General features: G+C 39.7%; 1 protein-coding gene and 1 long non-coding RNA gene across 3 annotated transcripts in view; one reads left to right on the forward strand and one right to left on the reverse strand.

Moving 5' to 3' along the window:
* Positions 1-6,134: 6,134 nt before the first annotated feature.
* Positions 6,135-22,699, reverse strand: part of IL7 (interleukin 7) — a 51,745-nt gene continuing 35,180 nt past the window's right edge. For both annotated transcript variants that reach the window (XM_080647031.1, XM_080647032.1), the window contains exons 3-6: positions 15,735-15,815; positions 14,593-14,724; positions 9,421-9,474; positions 6,135-7,149 (exon numbers count right to left, since the gene is read on the reverse strand). In XM_080647031.1, the coding sequence (XP_080503157.1) occupies positions 7,030-7,149; positions 9,421-9,474; positions 14,593-14,724; positions 15,735-15,815 (387 nt within the window). In that variant the 3' untranslated portion in view covers positions 6,135-7,029. The remainder of the gene's footprint in view (positions 7,150-9,420; positions 9,475-14,592; positions 14,725-15,734; positions 15,816-22,699) is intronic.
* The window catches only part of LOC308236893, a 79,858-nt gene continuing 72,143 nt past the window's right edge, over positions 14,985-22,699 (forward strand). The window contains exon 1 of the long non-coding RNA XR_013959345.1: positions 14,985-15,073. This is a non-coding gene — a long non-coding RNA (uncharacterized lncRNA). The remainder of the gene's footprint in view (positions 15,074-22,699) is intronic.

Genomic DNA, 22,699 nt, shown 5'->3' on the forward strand with positions numbered 1-22,699 from the left:
AAAAAAATGGCTAGTTGGTTTTCATTGATGTCTTATCTTTTAGCCAGACATAGGTACAAAGAAACACAAAGAAATATAAAGAAAATCTTTGAAGTCAAAATACAGAGTTTTAAAAATAAGCAGGTTTTTGTGTGCCATCAGCTGTCAAAGAAATTATTACTACTTTATTGAAATGGTTTTGACCTCAAAGGTAAATACGTTTTGTCACAGATTAAGGCATTGAAACATTCTCTTCATAGCCAATAAAATCTAGCAATGGAAAACATTTAGTGAAGTCCAGGTTGAGATACATTATGAGTATTTCTAATTAGGTAACACACAATTGAATAGCAAAACGTATTCATCTGTGATGAATACTTAATTACTTAGACCATCATGCTTAAAATTATAATGGGAGTTATCTCCAGTGAAAACATCAGATTAGACATGTTTAATTTGTACTCAATTTTCCTTAGGCTAGAAGTGAATATTGTTATCATGAGTAGAGGCTCAGGGAATGGAAAAAATAATAGAAGAGGTGAGCAGAACTCCTGTTTGCATTGCAGGTGTAGGTATTTTATAGGGTTAAGTATATTTTTAGTACTGAGATAGAAGATAGGCTGATTTTCCAACCGACTGCATTATTGGATAGAGCAGTGGAAAGTCATTAAAACAGTTAATGATAGCCACACTCATTTTTAGTCTCACTTAACTTTTCTTTTTTTCAATTAAATGTTACTGTCGATACTCATTGATTACATACAGTTTTGCTTGGCTGTAAAACTATGTGGATTGGTTTTTATTTTGCCACTAGAGGGTGCTTTAGGCTAATATTACCAGCAACTCTATTATTTTAAAAGCCTCTCAGCAACGTGGGCATGAATTTCTGAGTGGGGATGGGGAGTATGGAATTACAGAGATTTATAAGAGAGAGGTTTTTGGATTTTATAACCCATCTATTGATTTCTTAGAAACCTAGTCTAGCTCATTTTGGGCACCAGCGTGTTTATCATTGATAGAAGTATTTAATACTTACCTTAAATTTTGTTAGCAATTATATATCTCTAATGTATTACTCATGCACATTACCAAATACTCCTTGTTCTATTACTTTAATATTTTATCTTAGTTGTACAGCAGTTATAATCTTTAAAATAAGGTTTTTTTTCCCAATCATCTGGCCTAACTTTAACATGTGACAGTGACATCAATTTAAATAGGAGGTAAAACGCGTAGCCTAACGTAACATGCACAAAGCTGAAGCTTTATAAACACTTAAAATATGCTTTATGTGGTCGTCTATGAAGTATTAAGAGAAATAAGATGTGATTAATTTCTGTCCTAAAGTTGACCATTTATTTGGAGAAGCTGATAGCTAAACAGACAACTACAATTTGGGACAAACAAGGATTGATTTTAATAGAACTTTTCTATATTGTAAATACACAAACAAAATATTGCAGAAGTGTTAAAAATGCAGCTTTCTTATCACAAGTTAGACAGCCGACCATTCCATTTTCTGTTTTTCTTCCCTGTCCCAGTGCTCGGGAGGAGACCGGAGGGCTGTGAGCGAGAGCTGACTAACCACCTTTGGAGGAAAAGGCAGGTGGCTGTGGAAAGGATGCGGTGTGGTGGGTCCATGCGAGCTGCAAAACACAGTTGACTGCCAGTGTCCTGGTGACTCAGAAAAAGTGCCATTGCATAAAAGTTACTGGTGACACATGAGTTCCCTCCATCTCTCATACCCTTCACCTTCCCTCCCCTTTTCTATCTCTGCCCAGGCACCTCACTTTCCCTCCTGTTGTGCATTTGCAGCAATGAGGCTGCGGATAGGAGGTTGCCGGTAGTGCTGAGTGTACTCCACAGAGAAGTGCTGATTTTATTCATCAAACCAGCAGTCTTACAAAGAAACTGAAAACTGCCATGGGGCATGAAGATGAAAGAACTTATATGCTGACAGTAGAAATTGATAATACATTTTTTAAAGTTGACTAAATTTACTTTAAAATAAAAGCTTTAAAAATATTCATGCTTCATAACCTAGTAATCCTTTATAATAAAACCCTAACATACAAATTGACCGAATGGCGGAATGACTGGTCTCTACGATGCACACTGACCATCAGGGGGCAGATGCTCAACGCAGGAGCTGCCCTGGTGCTCAGTGTGCTCCCACAGGGGGAGCGCCGCTCAGCCAGAAGCCGGGCTCATGGCTGGCATGGGCAACAGCGGTAGTGGGAGCCTCCGTGACAGCGCTAAGGATGTCCGACTGCCGACTTAGGTCCACTCCCCACAAGCAGGCCTAAGCCATCAGACATCCCCTGAGGGGTCCCAGACTGCGAGAGGGCGCAGGCCAGGCTGAGCCCCGCCCCCCCCCCCCCGAATGCATGAATTTCATGCACCGGGCCTCTAGTCCTATATAATAAAAGGCTAATATGCAAATTGACCGAACGGCAGAATGACTGGTCACTATGAAATGCACTGACCACCAGGGGGCAGACGCTCAACACAGGAGCTGCCCCCTGGTGGTCAGTGTGCTCCCACTGGGGGAGTGCCGCTCAGCCAGAAGCTGGCCCCCCAAATGCACAAATGTCGTGCACTTGGCCTCTAGTTTTATTTATAAGATGTACTTCTTGAGGGAATAATTGGAAGTGTGGAAAAATATTTAGCAGAACCTGTTTAATAGTACTATCATTGGCCTTGTGTACATTCTTGGTAATAAGGTATTAAAGGTTATATGTTCAGTGAAAGAGACCAAATAGTAGGGCAATATTAAAAATCTTGCCTTAAAAAAAATCCTGTTGGCTCACTAGTCATTAGGGAAATGCAAATTTAAATCACAATGAGATATCACCTGGCGCCTGTTAGAATGGCCATCATCAAAAAGACCATCAAAAAGAGGTAACAGATGCTGGCGAGGATGTGGAGAAGAGGCACCCACATGCACGGTTGGTGGGACTGTAAATCAGTTCAGCCACTATGAACAACAGTATGGAAGAGCTTAAAAAATTAAAAACAGAACTACCATATGATCCAGAAATTCCACTTCCAGGAATATATCCAAAGCAGTAACTCAAAAAGATAACCACACCCCCATATTCATAGCAGCATTATTCACAATAGCCAAGGCATGGGAAAAATCGAAGTGTCTTTTGGTGGATGAAAGTGTGGCATGTATACATTACATTATTCAGCCATAAAAATGAGGAAATCCTACCATTTGTGGCAACATGGATGGACTTTGAAAACATTTTGTTAAGTGAAATAAGTTAGACAGAGAAAGACAAATATTGTATTGATCTCACATGTGGAACCTAAAAATAAAAGCTCTTATTAAAAGACTCCAGAAGAGGAAACCAAGATGGTGGCATAGGTAAGCACCTAAACTGCTGCCTCGCACAACAATTTCAAAACTACAACTAAAAGACAGAACGGACTCCATCCAGAACCACAGGAAAGCTGGCTGAGTGAAAATTCTACAACTAGAAGGAAAGAGAAAAGCTCACAGAGAATTGGAGGTACAGCAAAGGGTCTTTGTGCGCGCAGAGAGGAAGGGCGGCTGAGAGCCTGGCTGACTTTCTCTGGCGGAAGGGGGAAGGAAGCCCCCGACCGCACTGAACCCCAGTTCTGACTGCACTGAACCCCAGTTCCGGGCGAGCCCCTGGGGACCCACGCTCTTACGGGGGGAGTCTGGACTCTCGGGCGGAGACTCAGGAGCTGGGGAAGGCAGAAGTCTGAAGGCGCGCGCGTGCCAGTGCGCACAAAGGCTGTGCAGGTTGCCACAGGCTTTCCCTAGTGGAAGGGAGTCGGAGGCTCCTGATTGCACTGGGCCCCAGTTCTGACTGCACTGGACTCCAGTTCCAGGTGAGCCCGTGGAGACCCACGCTCTTGTGGAGGAAATCTGGACTCTCGGGCGGAGACTCGGGAGCCGGGGAAGGTGGAGGACTGAAGGCGCGCACGTGCGCTCAAGGGCAAGGCTGACAGGAAGCCAAGACTGAGACTCCACCCCATCCAAGCTGAGCACAGAGGCTATTGCAATTTGGCAAGTCTAATCCTATAAGGCTGTCTCCAGCACCGAACTTCTCCCAGCATAGACACAGCTGATCCTTACAGCCAACTGGCCTGGAGGTCAATTCTTCCCAGTGATACCAACAACAATAAAGACTTAATTAAAACAAGGCTGTACACACAGTCCAAAAAGGGGTGCATCAAGAGTGTCCACCTCAGGTTAACTGGGGAGGCAGACCCACTGGGCCATATTGAAAACCTAGCACACAAATATACCGTACCAACTCAGGGAAGCAGCAAAAATGCGGCGTCAAAGAATCAGATCACAAACGAAAGAAATGGAGGAAAACAAACGACTGGATATAGAATTCAAAACCACGGTTATAAGGCTTTTCAAGAATATCCTAGAAAAGGCCGATAAATATAACGAGACCCTTGAAGATATGAAAAAGGACCAACTAGAAATTAAACATACACTGACTGAAATAAAAAAATATTATACAGGGACCCAAAAACAGACTAGAGGAACACCAAAATCAAGTCAAAGAATTGAAATACAAAGAAGCAAAAAACACTCAACCGAAAAAGCAAAAAGCAAAAAAAAAAAATTCCAAAAAGTTGAAGATAGTGTAAGAAGACTCTGGGACAACTTCAAGCGTACCAACATCAGAATTATGGGGGTGCCAGAAGAAGAGAGAGAGCAAGATACTGAAAACCTATTTGAAGAAATAATGACCGAAAACTTCCCCCACCTGGTGAAAGAAATAGACTTACAAGTCCAGGAAGCGCACAGAACTCCAAACAAAAGGAATCCAAAGAGGACCACACCAAGACACATCATAATTAAAATGCCAAGAGCAAAAGACAAAGAGAGAATATTAAAAGCAGCAAGAGAAAAACAGTTAGTTACCTACAAGGGAGCACCCATACGACTGTCAGCTGATTTCTCGGCAGAAACTATGCAGGCCAGACGGGAGTGGCAAGAAATTTTCAATGTGATGAATAGCAAGAACCTGCAACCAAGATTACTCTACCCAGCAAAGCTATCATTCAGAATTGAAGGGCAGATAAAGAGCTTCACAGATAAGAAAAAGCTAAAGGAGTTCATCACCACCAGACCAGTATTATATGAAATGCTGAAAGGTATTCTTAAAGAAGAGGAAGAAGAAAAAAGTAAAGAGAAAAATTATGAACAACAAATACATATCTATTAACAAGTGAACCTAAAAATCAAGTGAATTAAAAACCTGAGGAACAGAATAATCTGGTGAATATAATAGAATCAGGGGCATAGAAAGGGAGTGGACTGATAATTCTCAGGGGGAAAGGAGTATGGGAGGTTCATGAAGAGACTGGACAAAAATCATACACCTATGGATGAGGACAGAGTAGGGGAGGTAAGGGCAGAAGGTGGGGTGGGAACTGGGTGGAGGGGAGCTATGGGGGGAAAAAGGAGAAACAATTGTAATAATCTGAATAAAGATTTATTAAAATAAAAAATAAAAAAAATAAAAAAATAAAAGACTCCAGACACAGCCATGGCTGGTTTGGCTCAGTGGATAGAGCATTGGCCTGCAGACTAAAGGGTTCTGTGTTCGATTCTGGCCAAGGGCACATGCCCGGGCTGTGGGCTTGATTCCCAGTAGGGGGTGTGCAGGAGGCAGCTGATCAATGATTCTCTCTCATCATTGATGTTTCTATCTCTCTCTCTCTCCCTCTCCCTTCCTCTCTGAAATCAATAAAAATGTGTTAAAAAGAAAAAGACACCAGACAGAGAGGGTAGGGGGGAAGGAGACGCTGGAGGCAGGTGGTCAAAAGGTACAAAGGTCCAGTTATAAAATAACTAAATCCCAGGGATGTACAACATGATGACTATAGCTAACATTGCTATATGCAACATAGGAAAATTGTTAAGAGTAAGCCCTTTAAGTTCTCATCATAAAGAGAAAATAGTTCTTTTCTTTCTTTTATTTTTATTATATGAGAATATGGATGTTAGCTGAACTTATCGTGTTAATCATTTCACAATATATGTAAAGGAAACCATCATGTCGGATACCTTAAACATATACAGTGATGCATGTCAAATATTTCCCAAGAAAATTGGGGAAAAAGTTCTGTTGAGATTAAGTGAATCTGACAGTGTTAATACATAGGTCATTTATTATCAAAGGAGAAATGTTATCCAAAGTAAGTAATTTGTTCGTAATACTGTATGAAAATATTTTTATATACAGATATAGTGTCAAAATGAAATATACACACTCCTATAATTAAAAGGCAACATATATTATTCTCTTAAAAATATACTTCCCAAATTGCAAACTCATTTAGACAAGTTTTATTACACGTAAATGACAGAAGAAACTCAATACTATGGCTTAGCAGCCTTAAAACAGGTAACTTCCTATTTTGTGAAATTATTCTTTGTTTTCATTTTATGACATTTGCTATGCCATCTACTGGAGGCAGTGTGCTACACAGACATACCCCTCTTAAGTGTCTTAAGTATACTCCTTTACGTTTCTGCTTTAGGGTTCATGACTCCTGTTCGCTTGGGCATTATCCACACCTCACTGTCAACTCTGAAATGTTTCCAGCCAGAAGATGGCAATATCCTCACTCATTGCAATATACCGATGCATAGTAGGCCATAAAGAAATAAAGCAATGCTAATTTTTAATCCTTGTAACCTTTATATACACCACAGATTTTACATGTCTTCTGAACGTTTTTAACAGGTCTAAAAAGGATTATTGCAGCTAATACCTTACATGGATCGTCTTACAAAAATCAGCCCAAATTAACACCAGCTGACGCATGTGCACACACATGAAATAGTCCGTTGATTGCAGCGTTCGGTTCCCACGGTTTGTGTCCTCCTAGTACCACAGCATGCATTTCTTAATCGCTCTAACCCATTTTTACCGGGTGCATTCCGTAATTTCTGGTAGGCATTCTACCCCGGAAAATTGCACGAGCAGATCAATTCTTGAGGGATGCAACTAAAGTTCACGTCTTTATATTGTCACGCCATACGTTTCAATGTTCTTTAGTGCCGCTCAAAATTTTATTCCAGCACGTTTTTATCTTTTCTAGTAGTATCTTTAGGAAACACATTTCATCCTCTTTTTTCTGTCCCTTTGAAGATTTCTTCTCTTCCTACAGAAATATGCAAAAAAAGTTTTAAGTTCACATTTTTATACAAATACATGTTTTCAATAGTCAATCTGTAATTCCCATCATCTTAGGTTCTACTGAAAATTCTGTGTCATGGGAAAGGAGAATCTTGCATCATATTTAAACCTGTGGTTTCTAACTCTAGTTGGGATGACACGTAGGAAGTTCAAGGTTGTTGTGGTTTAAGATTTAGAATTCATCGAAGAGCGATGCCTGGTGGCTACAACAGTAGGACAAGAACGCTATTTAAACTTTTGGGAGAAAGGTATTTGTAAATTACTCAACTAGGTTTTTTAACACGGGAGAACATATTTTTTTTGCGTGGAAGGAATAGTTAGCACTGAAAACAGGCAGTGTATTTTAGCAAAGATGATGACTAAGGATCTCCCTGAGTGAGCGTGTGCCCTAAGTCCCCCCCAGCCATCGGTTTGCACCTGCCTCAAGAGCAGCTCTCACTGGTTGATGAAAACCCTAGTTTCGTGCTTTAAGAGGAGAAAGAGCCCCTCACAGGGAAGCGAGGAGCCGGGAGCAGCTTTGCTGATACTCTGACACTCCGGTGAGCCCCTGGCAGGGGCTGGGACAGGGCAGGGAACCTTCCTGAGATTCCAGCCAGCCATTGGGGATTTTATAGGTCAGATGTTGTGCTTCACATTATTTCATTGTATCTACTTAACTCGATGAAATAGCTGATTTTGCCTCCTTTCACAGATGAGGAAATAGCCGCAAAGAGGGTAAATACGCCGCTGTGGTCACATGGCTAGTAAGTATAATGACTGGGTCTTGAGCTCGGTTGTCCTATTTTTAGTTAAGGCACAGATTCGGGTCTCTTTTAGGTGTGTGTTGAATAACATTAACACACAGCCTTGAAATAATCCATTAAAATATTAGACAACAGATATCAAAGATAATTATGAAGGAGAATTTCTCATAGACTGTTTAGTGAGAGTCCCAGGACATATTTAAAGAGTACATCTTTGAGTTTATGTGACCAAGCAGATGGGAAATACATAAATGTGAGAATTTCACGACTTTTCTTCAGAGACCAAGAGTGAAGATTCATTAAAAAGACAAAAGAGAAGAACCATTTTACTTCTGTAATCCTGAGGTCACAGATGATATCTCCCTTCTCTATCTTTCCCAGTTTTTCTTGTCTAGTGTTGTTCACATGCCCTTTCTTTTTAAAAAATTACATTTATTGCAGTGACATTGGTTAATAAGATTATGTCGGTTTCAAGTGTATGTTTCTATGATGCATGATCTGTACATTGCATTGCGTGCCCACCACCCATGTGTTCTTATCCAGAAGCCCTCAGTGTGTTTAAATTGCTCATGTGTTCATTTCAACTCTGCGGGATCGAGTGGGATTCCAAGGCTTCCTGAGTCCCGGGTAAGCAAGCTAGCCCCCTTCTCTAAAAGGAGCAAGGAATTTTCATGTTCCCACGAATCTATTGCTCAAATGACATTATAGCAATAATGGAAATATGAAAGAGAACTCATCACTCCTATGAACCAGGTGCATCCACTTTTACATGTCCTTTCCTAATTAATATTGATATCAATTTAATGTTTAATCCAATTTAATTATCCTGAGTTTTTCATTCATATTTATTTTTATATTGCTATATGTTGTGCAATAGTATCTGTTAGTATAAATATTTAATATAAGTAATATAAATATGATCTATAAATGTAGAATATTCACATACATCTATAGTATATATTGTATACTTTGTACTAATAAAATAGGTTCTCATGTTAAATTTGTATTTCTTTACTAATGAATAAGGATGGCATTTTTTCTTCATATGCTTGTTTTATAGTTTACTTTCTCCTGTATAGTTTATTCATGTTTTGTATATTACCTAGTGATGTTTCAATTTTGTTGCTTTCTAAAAATTCAATGCTCTGATATTTCCCCTAGCTTATTTTATTTTAAAATAGTGGTTTGGGTGGTGGGCATATGGTGCCATATACAGATTTTGTAACATAGAACTCCACACATGAAACTTTTATATTTATATTGACCAATGTCAACCAAATAAAATTAAAAAATGATATAAAATAAAATAGTGTTTTTAAAAGAAAAAACAGTTTAGAGGGATGGAATTTCAGAAAGGTACCTTCTTGCTACTTTTATTAACATTATAAAATATTTTCAAAACCAACCATAAGAAAGAAAATTCAGAGAGAAACATTAAGAAATTAAGTTAAATAAAAGCTGATAAATAAAGAAAATTATACAATTATTCTCACCAAATTCTTAGTGGGTTGGACCTCACCCAGGGAAGGTTGTTTTTTTTCTTTATCCTTAAAAACAAAGTTACATTTACAACATTGAATATTAATTCTTTATTGCTTCTCCCATTAATGTTGTTGCTAATTTTTGTATGTTACTCTCAGCTCATCTTACATTTATGAGAATCTACGTTAAATTATTTGTTGTTAGTACAGCAGACACTTATTTCATTTAGAAGTAGAATACAGGCATACCTCGTTTTATTGTGCTTCACTTTATTGCACTCCTCATATAATTGTGGTTTTTTTTGTTTTTTTTTTTTTTACAAATTGAAGGTTTGTGGCAATCCTGCATTGAGCAAGTCTATCAGCATCATTTTCCCAACATTAGTTTGCTTTGTATCTCTGTCACATTTTGGTAATTCTCTCAATATTTCAAGCTTTTCTATTATTATATTTGTTATGATGATCTGTTATCTTTGGTGTTACTATTGCAATTGTTTTGGGGCGCCATGAACTGTACCCATATAAAATGGTGAACTTGACTGATAAATACTGTGTCCTGACCAGCCATTCCTCTGTCTCACTCCCTCTCCTTGGGCCTCCTCATTCCTGAGACACAATTCATAACCCTACAATGGCCTCTAAGAGTTCCAGTGAAAGGAAGAGTTGCATATCTCACTTTTAATCAAAAGATAGACATGAGTAAGCTTAGGGAGGAAGATCTGTCGAAAGCCAAGATAGGTTGAAAGCTAGGCCTCTTGCTCCAAAGTTAGCCAAACTGTGAAAGCAATGGAAATGTCCTTGAAGGAAATTAAAAGTGCTTACTCCAGTGAATTGATAAATGATAACAAAGCAAAACAGCCTTATTGCTGATCTGGAGAAAGTTTTGGTGGTCTGGATAGAGGATCAAGCCACAACATTCCCTCAAGCCAGAGCCTAATCCAGAACAAGGCCCTAACTCTTCAATTCTATGAAAGCTGAGAGGTGAGGAGGCTGCAGAAGGAAAGTCTGAACCTGCACTGAGGCTTAAAGAAAGAAGTCCTTCTCCATAACATAAAGGTGCAAAGCAAAGCAGCGAATGCTGGTGCAGAAGCTCAGCAAGCTATGCAGCAGATCTAGCTCAGATAATTAATGAAGATGTCTACATTAAACAATAGATTTTCAATGTAGATGAAACACCCTCATTTGGAAGAAGATGCCAACTAGGACTTTCACAGCTAGCGAGGAAAAACCAATGCTTGGCCTCAGAGCTTCCAAGGCTGACTCTCTTGTTAGGGGTTAATGTAGCTGGTGACTTTAAGTTGAAGCCAGTGCTCAGCTTCCATTCTGAAAATCCCAGGGCCCTTAAGAATTATGTTCAATCTCTCTGCCTGTGTTCTTTAAATGCAACAAAGCCTGGATGACAGCACATCGGTTTACAACATGGTTTCCTGAATATTTTAAGCCAATTGTTAGGACTTACTGCTCAGAAAAAAAAGATTCCTTTTGAAATATTACTGCTCATGGACAAGGCACCTGGCTATCCAAGAGCTCTGATGGAACTAGACAACAAGTTTAATGTTGTTTTCATACCTGTTAACATCCATTCTGCAGTCCATGGATCAAGGAGTAATTTCAACTTGCAAGTCTTATTATTTAAGAACTACCTGTCAGAAGGCTGTAGCTGCATAGATAGTGATTCCTCTGATGGATCTGGGCAAAGTAAATGGAAAACCTGGAAAAGGATTCACCATTCCAGATGCCAGTAAGAACATTCATGACTCATGGGACAAGGTCAAAATATCGACATTGACAGGAATTTGGAAGAAGTTGTTTCTAACCCTCATGGATGACTTTTCGGGCTTCAGACTTCAGGGAGGAGGGAACTGCATATGCAGTGGGAATGGCAAGAGAACTGGAATTAGAAGTGGAGCCTGAAGATGGGACTGAATTGCTGCATCTCATGACAAAGCCTTAATGGATGAGGAGTTGCTCCACAGGGATAAGTAATGGCATTACTCCTGGTGGAGATGCTGTGAAGAGGGCTGAAATGACAACAAAGGACTTAGAATATGACATAAACTTAGTTGATAAAGCACCAGCAAAATTTGAGAAGACTGATTCCAATTTTGTAAGAAGCTCTATGTGGGTAAAATGCTATCAAACAACATCACATGGGACAGAGGAATCACTCATGAAAGGAAGAGTCAATTGATGTGATAAACTTCATTGTTGTCTTATTTTAAGAAATTGCTACAGCCTCTTCAACCTACAGCAACACCCCCGCCCCCATCAGTCAGTAGCTATCAACATCAAGACAAGCCCCTCCAGCAGCAAAAAGATTAGCACTCACAAAGGCTCAGATGATGTTTAGCATTTTTTAGCAATAAAGTATTTTTAAATTAAGGCATGTACATCTTTAGGCATAATGTTATTGCACACTTAATAGACTACAGTATAGTGTAAGCATAACTTTTATATACACTGGGAAACAAAAAATAATTCGCTCTTTTGGGGTGGTCTGGAACCGAACCCACAATATCTCCGAGGTATGCCTGTATGAGGGAAAAGGAAGAAGCAAGAGAAATTATCTTCTGAATACCCTGGATCCTGCAGGTATGCCCAGCACTGTCTTAATGGCTGCTCGGTATGAAAAGCTAATATATGGTGGTGGTGGTGGGGGGACATCTGTGATATTTTCAACAATAAAGATAAATTTAAATAAATTAATTAATAAGGTAAAAAACCTAATATAGAAGGGTATAGTAACTGAAACAAAACTAGAATTTTAATCAACATGAAAATAAAGTCATCATTAAATTGTGAAATCCTGACCATAAATTTTATTATGCGTTATCTATCAGAAGCAAAATGAAATAATCAATAGTACATGCAGACCTGACTCATGAAGAAAAGTCAATGCAGCTGACTGTATTTAATATCTTACCTTATCATTTTAAGAAAAATGCAGACTGTATCAGGTTAGTTTTGTGACATAATTTTATTTAATTTCAAGAATAAATCATTTGTGTTTTCCTTCTTGACAGTTAGTTGATTTTGGAACATGGTGATCCATGCAAAGCTCAGCACATGAGAGAAGGAATTGCAAATACATAGCATACCCATAACCCCACCCTTCCTAGGGGAAGAGGTGATATCACTAGTTTGTCTGCAGTTTTTCAGTTGAGCCTTGACTTGAGGCTAATACACAACATGGTGTTTCCAACAGGCATCACTAAGCAATTGGATGTGTAAGCAATAATGAACCTATTGACCATTCTTGCATTAGACAGTAGTTTGATATTATGAATAAGGATTAAGAGCTGGTAGGCTAGACTATGAAGTCTTCATGAATCTTGAGTGTGGCCTTGAAGGATGTGGAAGAACAGGAAAGATCAGAATTATAGAAAAGAGACTAACATGAGTAAGGGGACAAAATGGGAAATAAGCGTGGCAAACCCAGGACACCAGGAGAAGACTGGCTGGCATTGTGTACCTAACACATGATAAGGGAACGGTTCAACTAGGTCATCTTTGTCATCACTACCAGTAGAGCTCAAAAGCAGTCTTACCACTTGAGCTGTGGGCAACTACTGGTATTAAAAAAGAACACACAACACTTTTTCTATCATAAACATTTTCTTTAAAAAAACATCATAAGAAACCTTTTGGCTTTGTATGGCAGCTGGTAAAATTCCTGAAGAGGGGGGTAACTGTAATAATAATATAACACTTATTGAAACCTTTTTGATCCTAAGCATTTTACATGAGTTATGCCATTTAATCTTAAATAGCCTATAATGTATACAATATTTTTCCTTCATTTTATAGATTAAGAAACTGTTTCTAGACTCAAGATAATGTTTTCCAAATTTTTTATTTTGTTTGCTTAACAACTGCTAGCAGGCAGTAGGAAAAAATTAGCCCTATACTTATCAAAATTATTGAAGCAAAGAAATAGAAAATTGTTGGTCATATACACTGAGTGGCCAGATTATAATGACCACCCCATCAGCACTTCGTTGGGCCACCTATTGCCTTCAATACTGCGGCGATTCTTCTTGGCATTGACTCCACGAGATGTTGAAAAGTGATGAGAGGAATCTGACGCCATGCCTGATGAATAGCACTGTCCAGTTCTGTGAGATTTGATGGTTGTGAAACCAGCTGCCTGATGGCTCTTTTAACTTCATCCCACAAATGCTCAATTGGATTGAGATCTGGTGATTGTGGGGGCCACCTAAGCAAGGTAAAGTCTCCCTCATGTTCTTGAAACCACTCCTGCACAATACGAGCACCGTGGCATGGCGCATTGTCTTGTTGGAAGAAGCCATCTCCATTGGGATACGCCATCAACATGATAGGATGAACTTGATCAGCAACGATACTTAGGTATGTTGTGCTATTCAGACGTTGTTCCACACGAATTAAAGGGCCCAAATCATGCCAGGAGAACATGCACCAAACCATAACACTGCCCCCACCAGCTTGAAGGGTTGTACTCATGCATGTGGGGTGCATGCTTTCATGCTGTTTCCGCAAAATTCTCACTCTGCCTTCTGCATGATGCAACTGGAAACGTGATTCATCGGACCACATGACTTTTTTCCAATGCTCGACTGTCCAATCCTTGTGTTCCTGTGCGAATTGGAGACGTTTTATCTTGGTAACTGCAGACAGCAAAGGTGTTCGAACAGGCCTGTGGCTTCCATATCCCATATGATGCAGTGTACGGCTAATTTGCCTACAAATGTCAGGTGGTCATAATAATCTGGCCACTCAGTGTATATGCCCAGTGTGAATGAGAAAGATATTTATTAAATACATTTTACCTGTTTTATTGGCTATGAGTTTTTGTAAATCTATACATATGTGGATTAAAAATATTATTAGGTTTTAGAGATAAAATTTACCTTTCCCCACCCAACTTATCACACTAGCCTCCTTGAAAGTTGTTAAAGCAATGAAATATGCATTTGCTCTTACTCCCCTTTTAAAACTATTGATTTGCCCTTGCCAAGAGACAAATAGGTACTTTCAAGTTGAGATTTTCTTCTTCCAGAGTTGAGTAAACGTTTTTCAACTTTAAGTTATAATAAGCATTTAGACTTCTATGATAATGGATCATTAGAGAATGATAATATCTCTAATAAAACTATAAGGGGAGTAGTTTATATTTTTGTTCAAAGTAAATAGTCCTCAGCTTACCTTCCTGGTGCAGTTCAACAGTTCTAATGTGCCCTGTGAAACTATTAATAAGTGGTGCTTGAATTCCTCATGGATATTCATTTTAAGAAATTGCTTCAACTTGCGAGCAGCAGTTTTTAAAAACGTAGCTTCCTATTACAGAAAAAAATCAGAAGGGCTGTGGTTCAAACAAAATATTATGAAATAAAAAGCTTTCTTATGGATCCTAAAGCCAGAACCTGGTTGCTAAGCAATACCCCGCCTCCACCCAGCTTTCTTTTCCGGTTAATCACATGACTGACAAATAACTGGACTGAAACTGTGGCCTAGAAGCTGACAGCCTGAAGGGCCTGGACCTCAGTTTAATGATTAGCTTTTAAAATTCTCTTTCTCTGTAATGTATGTGTGATCTTATCACTTGTGGGTGGACACATAACAAGTTTATTTAATTTTAAGCAAGATAACCAAGGGAGAGGTCCTCTGGAAGCAGCGATAAGGAAAGGTATGTGTGGCTTTCTTATTGTTATTATGTTGTACATTTTGAGCTGTGGATGAGTAGCTGGTAATAGGAAAGTAAAGAGTCATATTCATCTAAAACAAATCACACTGTAATTACAGAAATTTTAAAAATAAGAATTTATGACTATAGATTATTCGATGACATAAGATTAACTCAGCTATTATTTTTTTAAAAGACTGTTGAATAATACCACACTGGTTTTTGTGGAAAGAAATCACACAAGCGTTTGTTGAAAGTTTTACACCAACTAGAAGTTGTAGTGGTGTGAAGATTAGCAAATATTAAAAGAAAACAATTTCTAAATGCCTACAACTAAATTATGCCCTAACAAGCGTTTTCCTTCATAAAGATTTCAGAAATAAAAGATGTGTGTCTCTTTGAGTTCAGCAGTTCTAGCATTTTATAAGTGAAAAATGAAATGCTAAAGTAAACATATTGATCAAATAAGTGCAGGACTATTTGTAAAATGAGAGTATAAAAGAACACCACAGTATGACTAATAGAGCAATGGGAACTGCCTGCTTAGAGCTAAAAGAATAAGTTATTAATATAATCAATATAATTATCCAACAGATACAAAAGCACATAAGCTTCTATGAAATCAAGCTCAAATGACATATAAACTCCAAATAATTATCATTACCTTATCATCATCACATGAATGCTTTTTAAAAAAGTTAGGTTCATTATTCAGGCAATTGCTATCATTTTCTCTTATCCTGTCCTGTAATAAATAATATAAAATTAAATTATTAAACTGGGGACTTTTCTAATATGGAGTAATTATAAAAATAACAATGTTATAATACTTGGTAGTTATATGTACATTTTCAGGAAAATATCTTTAGCTTGGCTTAGCTGACTAGGCAAGAATAGTTTCTATAGTTGAAGAATAAACAAGTATATACACAAAGCCCCACAGACACAGAGGTCCCTCCCGACTCCATAGTTTAACCTCAGCAAATCTTTGAAAGAATCTGGCTCATTTGGGGAAATAAAAGCACCTATTTTAGAAGTTATACTATAAACAGAAAATATTATAATTTTTGAGGTCTTAAAGTTGAAATGCATTTAAGAGGTTATTTGGCCCAATTTCCTGCCACTATCAAACAGTAACAAAGGGAATTTTCATTAGAATGAAGGGAAAACCTCTTGAGAGTGAGAGTAAAGTAGAAAATCATTCTGCAGCATTTTTAACAATCCAACTTGTCTGGGATGGTTGAGGTGGGCATTTGCTAACAAACAATGGAATGGCATCTGTATGTATTGTAACTATCCTATATAATAAAGAGGCAATATGCAAACTGACCATCACACCTTCGCACAAGATATCCACCCCCATGTGGGCACAAGATGGCCACCACAAGATGACCGGCAGGGGAAAGCAATTGTGGGCGATCAGGCCAGCAGGGGAGGGCAGTTAGGGGGCGACCGGGCTGGCAGGGAATGGCAGTTAGGGGCGACCGGGCCGGCAGGGGAGGGCAGTTAGGGGTGACCGGGCTGGCAGGGGAGGGCAGGTAGGGGCGACCAGGCCTGCAGGAGAGGGCAGTTGGGAGGGACCAGGACTGCAGGGGAGTTGGGAGGGACCAGGCCTACAGGGGAGGGCAGTTAGGGGCAACCAGGCCAGAAGGGGAGGGCAGTTAGGGGCGACTGGGCCTGCAGGGGAGTGCAGTTAGGGGCGACTAGGCCTGCAGGGGAGGGCAGTTGGGAGGGACCAGGACTGCAGGGGAAGGCAGTTGGGAGGGACCAGGCCTACAGGGGAGGGCAGATAGGGGCAACCAGGCTGGCAGGGGAGGGCAGTTGGGGGTGACTGGGCTGGCAGGGGAGGGCAGTTGGGGTGACTGGGCTGGCAGGGGAGGGCAGTTGGGGGTCATCGGGCCAGCAGGAGAGGGCAGTTGTGGGCAACCAGGCCAGCAGGGGAGGGAAGCTGGGGGCAATCAGGCCTGCAGGGGAGGGAGGGCAGTTGGGGGCAACCAGACCTGCAGGAGATGGCAATTAGGGGTGACCACGCCAGCAGAGGAGGGCAGTTAGGGGCGACCAGGCCTGCAGTGGATGGCAGTTGGGGGCGATCAGGCTGGCAGGGGAGCAGTTAGGCGTCGATCAGGCTGGCAGGGGAGTGATTAGGGGTGATCAGGCTGGCAGACACAAGCGTTTAGGGGCAATCAGGCAGGCAGGCGAGCAGTTGGGAGCCAACAGTCCCAGATTGTGAGAGGGTTGTCCGACTGTGGGATTGAGCCTAAACCAGCAGTCGGACATCCCCTGAGGGGTCCCAGATTGGAGAGGGTGCAGGCTGGGCTGAGGGACAGCCCCCCAGTGCATGAATTTCATGTACCAGGCCTCTAGTCCTATATAATCCTATATAATAAAACTCTAATATGCAAATCGACTGAACCACAGAATGACTGGTTGCTATGACTCGCACTAACCACCAGGGGCAGACGCTCAATGCAGGAGCTGCCCCCTGGTGGTCAGTGAGCTCCCACAGGGGGAGCACCACTTAGCCAGAAGCTGGGTTCATGGCTGGCGAGCGCAGCAGCGGTGGCGGGAACCTTTCCCGCCTCTGGTGCAGGTTGGCGGTAAGGAGCAAGGGGTCTTGGACGGCGAGAGCTCCAGACTGCAAGAGGGATGTCTCATTGCTGGCTGAGGCCCAATCCCCGGGGGCATCGGGCCTAAGCCCAGGCGGACATCCCTCGAGGGGTCCCGTACTGTGAGAGGTGCACCGGGCCTCTAGTTGTAATACAGGAGTGGGAAGGCAGAGTGGTGCATTCCCATATTTCCTTCCTAAGGAATGTGGTATTTGAAGGTGGGGATGGCTTGAATCAAGAACTTAGTGGCAAGATTAGGAAGAATTTCCTAAGGACTTAGATTCTCTGATGCACAGGAGTGGACTAGGTCTGTCTGGCAAACTCAGTTTATGTTATCAGCCTCCAGGACTCCAAGCAGACTTAGCCTGTATGTTGTCACCGAAAAACAGAGTAAGAAGTGGAGTAATTGCAGGATTTAGTCATGGGCTTCTAATCTCTGCGTCTTAGAAAACGCATGACCCTTGTCACCCTAAATGAGTATACTCTCTGTTTTAGCTGCAAGGATCAGTATCTGAGCACGTAATTATTCACTTAACATTGGGCCAATGTGCAAGGCCCTCTACCAAGCCTTCTGGGGAATCAAAAATAAGAAAACAGTCCCAGTTTCTTGTGTAGTTTGATATAAATGGCGGTGCTGTATGCACTGGACATTTTTACATCACATGGAAAAGGGTTTTTAAACAGATTTGTTAGTACCAACCACCCCAGTCATACTGCAGACACCTCTAGTGCAAATACATATATTCTTTATAACTATCCTCAGATTGCCCTTATACACATTCCTGAAATGTAGTAGAGAATTAATACTTGTCTATTAAGTCATTTTTTTATTGGCTTCCATTTAGCCCAAAGGAGGAGAATGTCCCATATACATTTCTCTTTGATAAAACACGCATTCATTTTTTGGCTATACCATTCTTCTAAAAAAAAGAGAACTCAAATGTATAGCTAATCCCTGTTATTTTCCAATTTGCCAAAAATATTGTATGAAAATGTGTCACAGAATTAGTGCCAATTTCTTGGGGGGCATGACACATAAATATTTGAGAAGCCATCCTAAGCCTGTGTATTTGACAAAACTCATTTGGGGCAGGTACAGAAAGGTAACGTTATACCAGTTGATTGGTTTGTCAAGTGTTTGCTCCAGTATATACAGATGTTACTATTCCCTGGAAAGGCTGACTTCTATAGAAGTCACACTTATTCTTGGCTAGATGACTTTAGTGCACTTTATGAATGAATTAAATGTAAGTGTACAACTGTACAGTTACATTTGCTTTCTGAAACTATTTCCTTTGAAGCCCTATAAGAAGAATGACACAGACTAAGATTTATAGAATCAGGATTGGAATGAAGCTCCTCTACCCATCGTTTGATCTAACAAATGGTAGAATTTCTTTACCAATAATAGTTTCTTATAGGTATCTTGACATATTTGAAGATTTATTCATATATATTATGACTATGGAAAATCACAGGGCAAAGGCCAAGATCACATTGACTCTGAACTTCAGTATTTTCCAGTATAAAACATTATTTTAGGTCAGCTGTTCCTAAAATACATGTTCTTTCAGTTTTTTGAAGTATTTCTTTCATTTCAGCAGTTTTAGTCTATCTTTGATTTTTTCTTATTGTAACAGTCTCTTCTTTAGAAACAATAATAATGTATACAATGGATTTTGTATATTACTTTTCTTTTATATATTTGTCTTTGATTTTTTTTTAATATATTTTATTGATACTTTACAGAGAGGAAGGGAGAGGGATAGAGAGCTAGAAACATCGATGAGAGAGAAATATCGATCAGCTGCCTCCTGCACACCTCCCACCGGGGATGTGCCCGCAACCAAGGCACATGCCCTTGACCGGAATCGAACCCGGGACCCTTCAGTCCGCAGGCCGACGCTCTATCCACTGAGCCAAACCGGTTTTGGCTGTCTTTGATTTTTAAAACATTTTATTTTGTGTCATTTTCCTCCCTCATGACTTTCATATGCCTGTTCTAATGGGACACTTATTTATGATTTTTATTTTATTCCCCATTCTCCCCCTAAAACCTAGAGAACTCACTTTCTTTTTTTTCTATCTTTCACCCGATATATTATTTTTAGCTCTTTTTAATTTTGTTTCTAAGTGTTAAGAGGAAAATTTTTGACATTTTCTACTGCTTTCATGGACAATTAACCCGGTATCTAAATTCTTCATTTTTCTTATGTATTCATTTGATAATTTATATTTGTTCATTTATTTTAGTAGTATCAATACATAGTTGTTCCTTTTTTATTTTATGGTTAGTTTTTGAAGGGATGCTACAAAGGATTGGATTATTGTTCAGCCACATGAACATATGTATAACTTCTCTTAGTTGATCTCCATTCAACTAACTTGCTGGGTTTGTCAATTCTCTATTCCTTCTCTCATAATTCTTGACTTAAATAATAGCCCACTAAATACTCTCAACAAATAATTTAGTTTCTAATATACTCATCTATTTTTACTCTCATGATTTGAGTCACATATTTACTAAGTCAATTCCTTACTCCTAAGTCATACTTATTTATATATCACTTAATTAAATACTATATAAACCAAAGAAATATTATTATGAAAACAGAGTTCTCTGGAGGACTTCCTTTTTCCAGTCTGGCACATCAGTACCCTAGGAGTCACCATTTCATCATAACAAGTACGATGGTTGATGTAGTCATTCTAACAGGTGTGGGGTGAACAGATTAAAGAATCTGGAACTCTTCTTATATCCATCAGAAAAGTGAGGTCACAGGGCAAACTGCTGCCCCAAATATTGGAGAGACAGACAGGTGGATACAATAATCCCAATTTATAGGAGCAAAAAACTCCATGGGAAACAATGCTGGGGTAGGGAAACCTCAACTACAGTTGATGAATTAATTGCTGAAAGCTCAGAGTGGATAAGTCTGAGAGCTAAAGACTCTAAGAAGATCCAATCATCAGGGGTGGGGGGCATTTTCCTGAATTTTACCTGCAGGATTTTTATGAATTTCTCACAGTGAATATCTGAAAAAAATCGCTTTATGCTCCTGGCAGAGGGAGGGGAGAAAAACCATTCTGAAATATGCCAGAGTATTTTGTTCTTTTTCTTTTCCAAATCTTTATTGTTGAAGGTATTACACATGTCCCCTTTTTTTCACCTCCATTGACCTCTTTTAGCCCGCCCCTATTGTCTGTGTCCATGGATTATGCATATATGCATACATGTTTTTTGATTGATCTCTTCCCACCCACTCACCCTTCACTGTTTTCCCTGAGATTCAACAGTCTGTTCCATCTTCTATATCTCTGGATCCATTTTGTTCATCATTTTATTTGCTTCGTTAGATTCCACATATAAGTGAGATCATGTGATACCTGTCTTTCTCTGACAGGCTTATTTCTCTTAGCATAATACTCCCCAGGTCCCGCCATGCTGCCTCAAAGGGTGAGAGATCCTTTTTTACTGCTGCATGGTATTCCTTGGTGTAAATGTGCCACAGCTTTTTTATCCACTCATCTACTGATGGGCACTTGGGCTGTTTCCAGATCTTAGCTATTGTAAATTGTGCTGCTATGAACACAGGGGTGCATACATTCTTTCTGATTGGTGTTTCGGGTTTCTTAGGATATATTCCTAGAGTAGGATCATTGGGTCAAATGGCAGTTCCATATTTAATTATTTGAGGAAACTATACTGTTTTCCATAATGGCTGCACCAGTTTGCATTACTATCAGCAGTGCACTAGGGGTCCCTTTTCTCCACATCCTCTCCAGCACTTGCCATCTGTTGATTTGTTGATGGTAGTCATTCTGACAGGTGTGGGGTGATATCTCATTGTCATTTTGATTTGCATCTCTCTAACGATCAGTGACTTCGAGCATTTTTTTCCTATGTCTCTTGGCCTTCTCTATGTCCCCTTTGGAGAAGTGTCTATTTAGGTCCTTTGCCCAGTTTTTTATTGGATTGTTTGTCTTCTTTTTGTTAAGTTATGTGAGTTCCTTATATATTTTGGATATTAACTCTTTATCAGATGTATCATTGCCAAGTATGTTCTTCCATACAGTGGGCTCCCTTTTCATGTGGTTGGTTTCTTTTGCTGTGCACTTTTTATTTTGATGTAGTCCCATTTGTTTATATCCTTCTTAGTTTCCTTTGCCCTAGGACCATGGTCAGCAAACTGTGGCTCGCGAGCCACATGCAGCTCTTTGGCCCCTTGAGTGTGGCTCTTCTACAAAATACCACAGCCTGGGTGAGTCTGTTTTGAAGAAGTGGTGTTAGAAGAAGTTTAAGTTTAAAAAATTTGGCTCTCAAAAGAAATTTCAATCATTGTACTGTTGCTATTTGGCTCTGTTGACTAATGAGTTTGCCCACCACTGCCTTAGGAGATGTATCAGCAAACATACTGCTATAAGAGATATCTGAGATTTTGCTGCCTATGGTTTCTTCTAAATTTTTATGGTATCAAGATTTACATTTTAAGTCTTTTATCCATTTTGAGTTTATTCTTGTGAATGGTGTAAATTGGTGGTCTAGTTTCATTTTTTGCGTGTACATATCCAGTTATCCCAACACCATTTATTGAAGAGACTGTCTTGACTCCATTGTATCCTCTTGCCTCCTTTGTCTAATATTAATTGAGAGTAATGGTTTGGGTAAATTTCTGGGGTCTCTGTTCTGTTCCATTGATCTATCTGACTGTTCTTGTGAAAGTACCAGGCTGTTTTGATTACGGTGGCGTTGTAGTAAAACCTGATATCTGTTATTGTGATCCCTCCAACTTTGGTCTTTCTCAAAATTACTGCAGCTATTTTGGGGCGTTTTTGGTTCCATATAAATTTTTGGAGTATTTGTTCTAGATCTCTGAAATATGCTGTTGCTTTTTAAAAGGTATTTTAATAGGGATTGCATTGAGTCTATAGATTGCTTTGGGTAGTATGGACATTTTAATTATGTTAATTCTACCAATCCATGAACACGGTATATTCTTCCATTGTTTATATCTTCTTCTAT

The sequence above is a fragment of the Plecotus auritus genome, assembly GCF_963455305.1.
Source record: "Plecotus auritus genome assembly, chromosome: 11".
Taxonomy (NCBI): Eukaryota; Metazoa; Chordata; class Mammalia; order Chiroptera; family Vespertilionidae; genus Plecotus; species Plecotus auritus.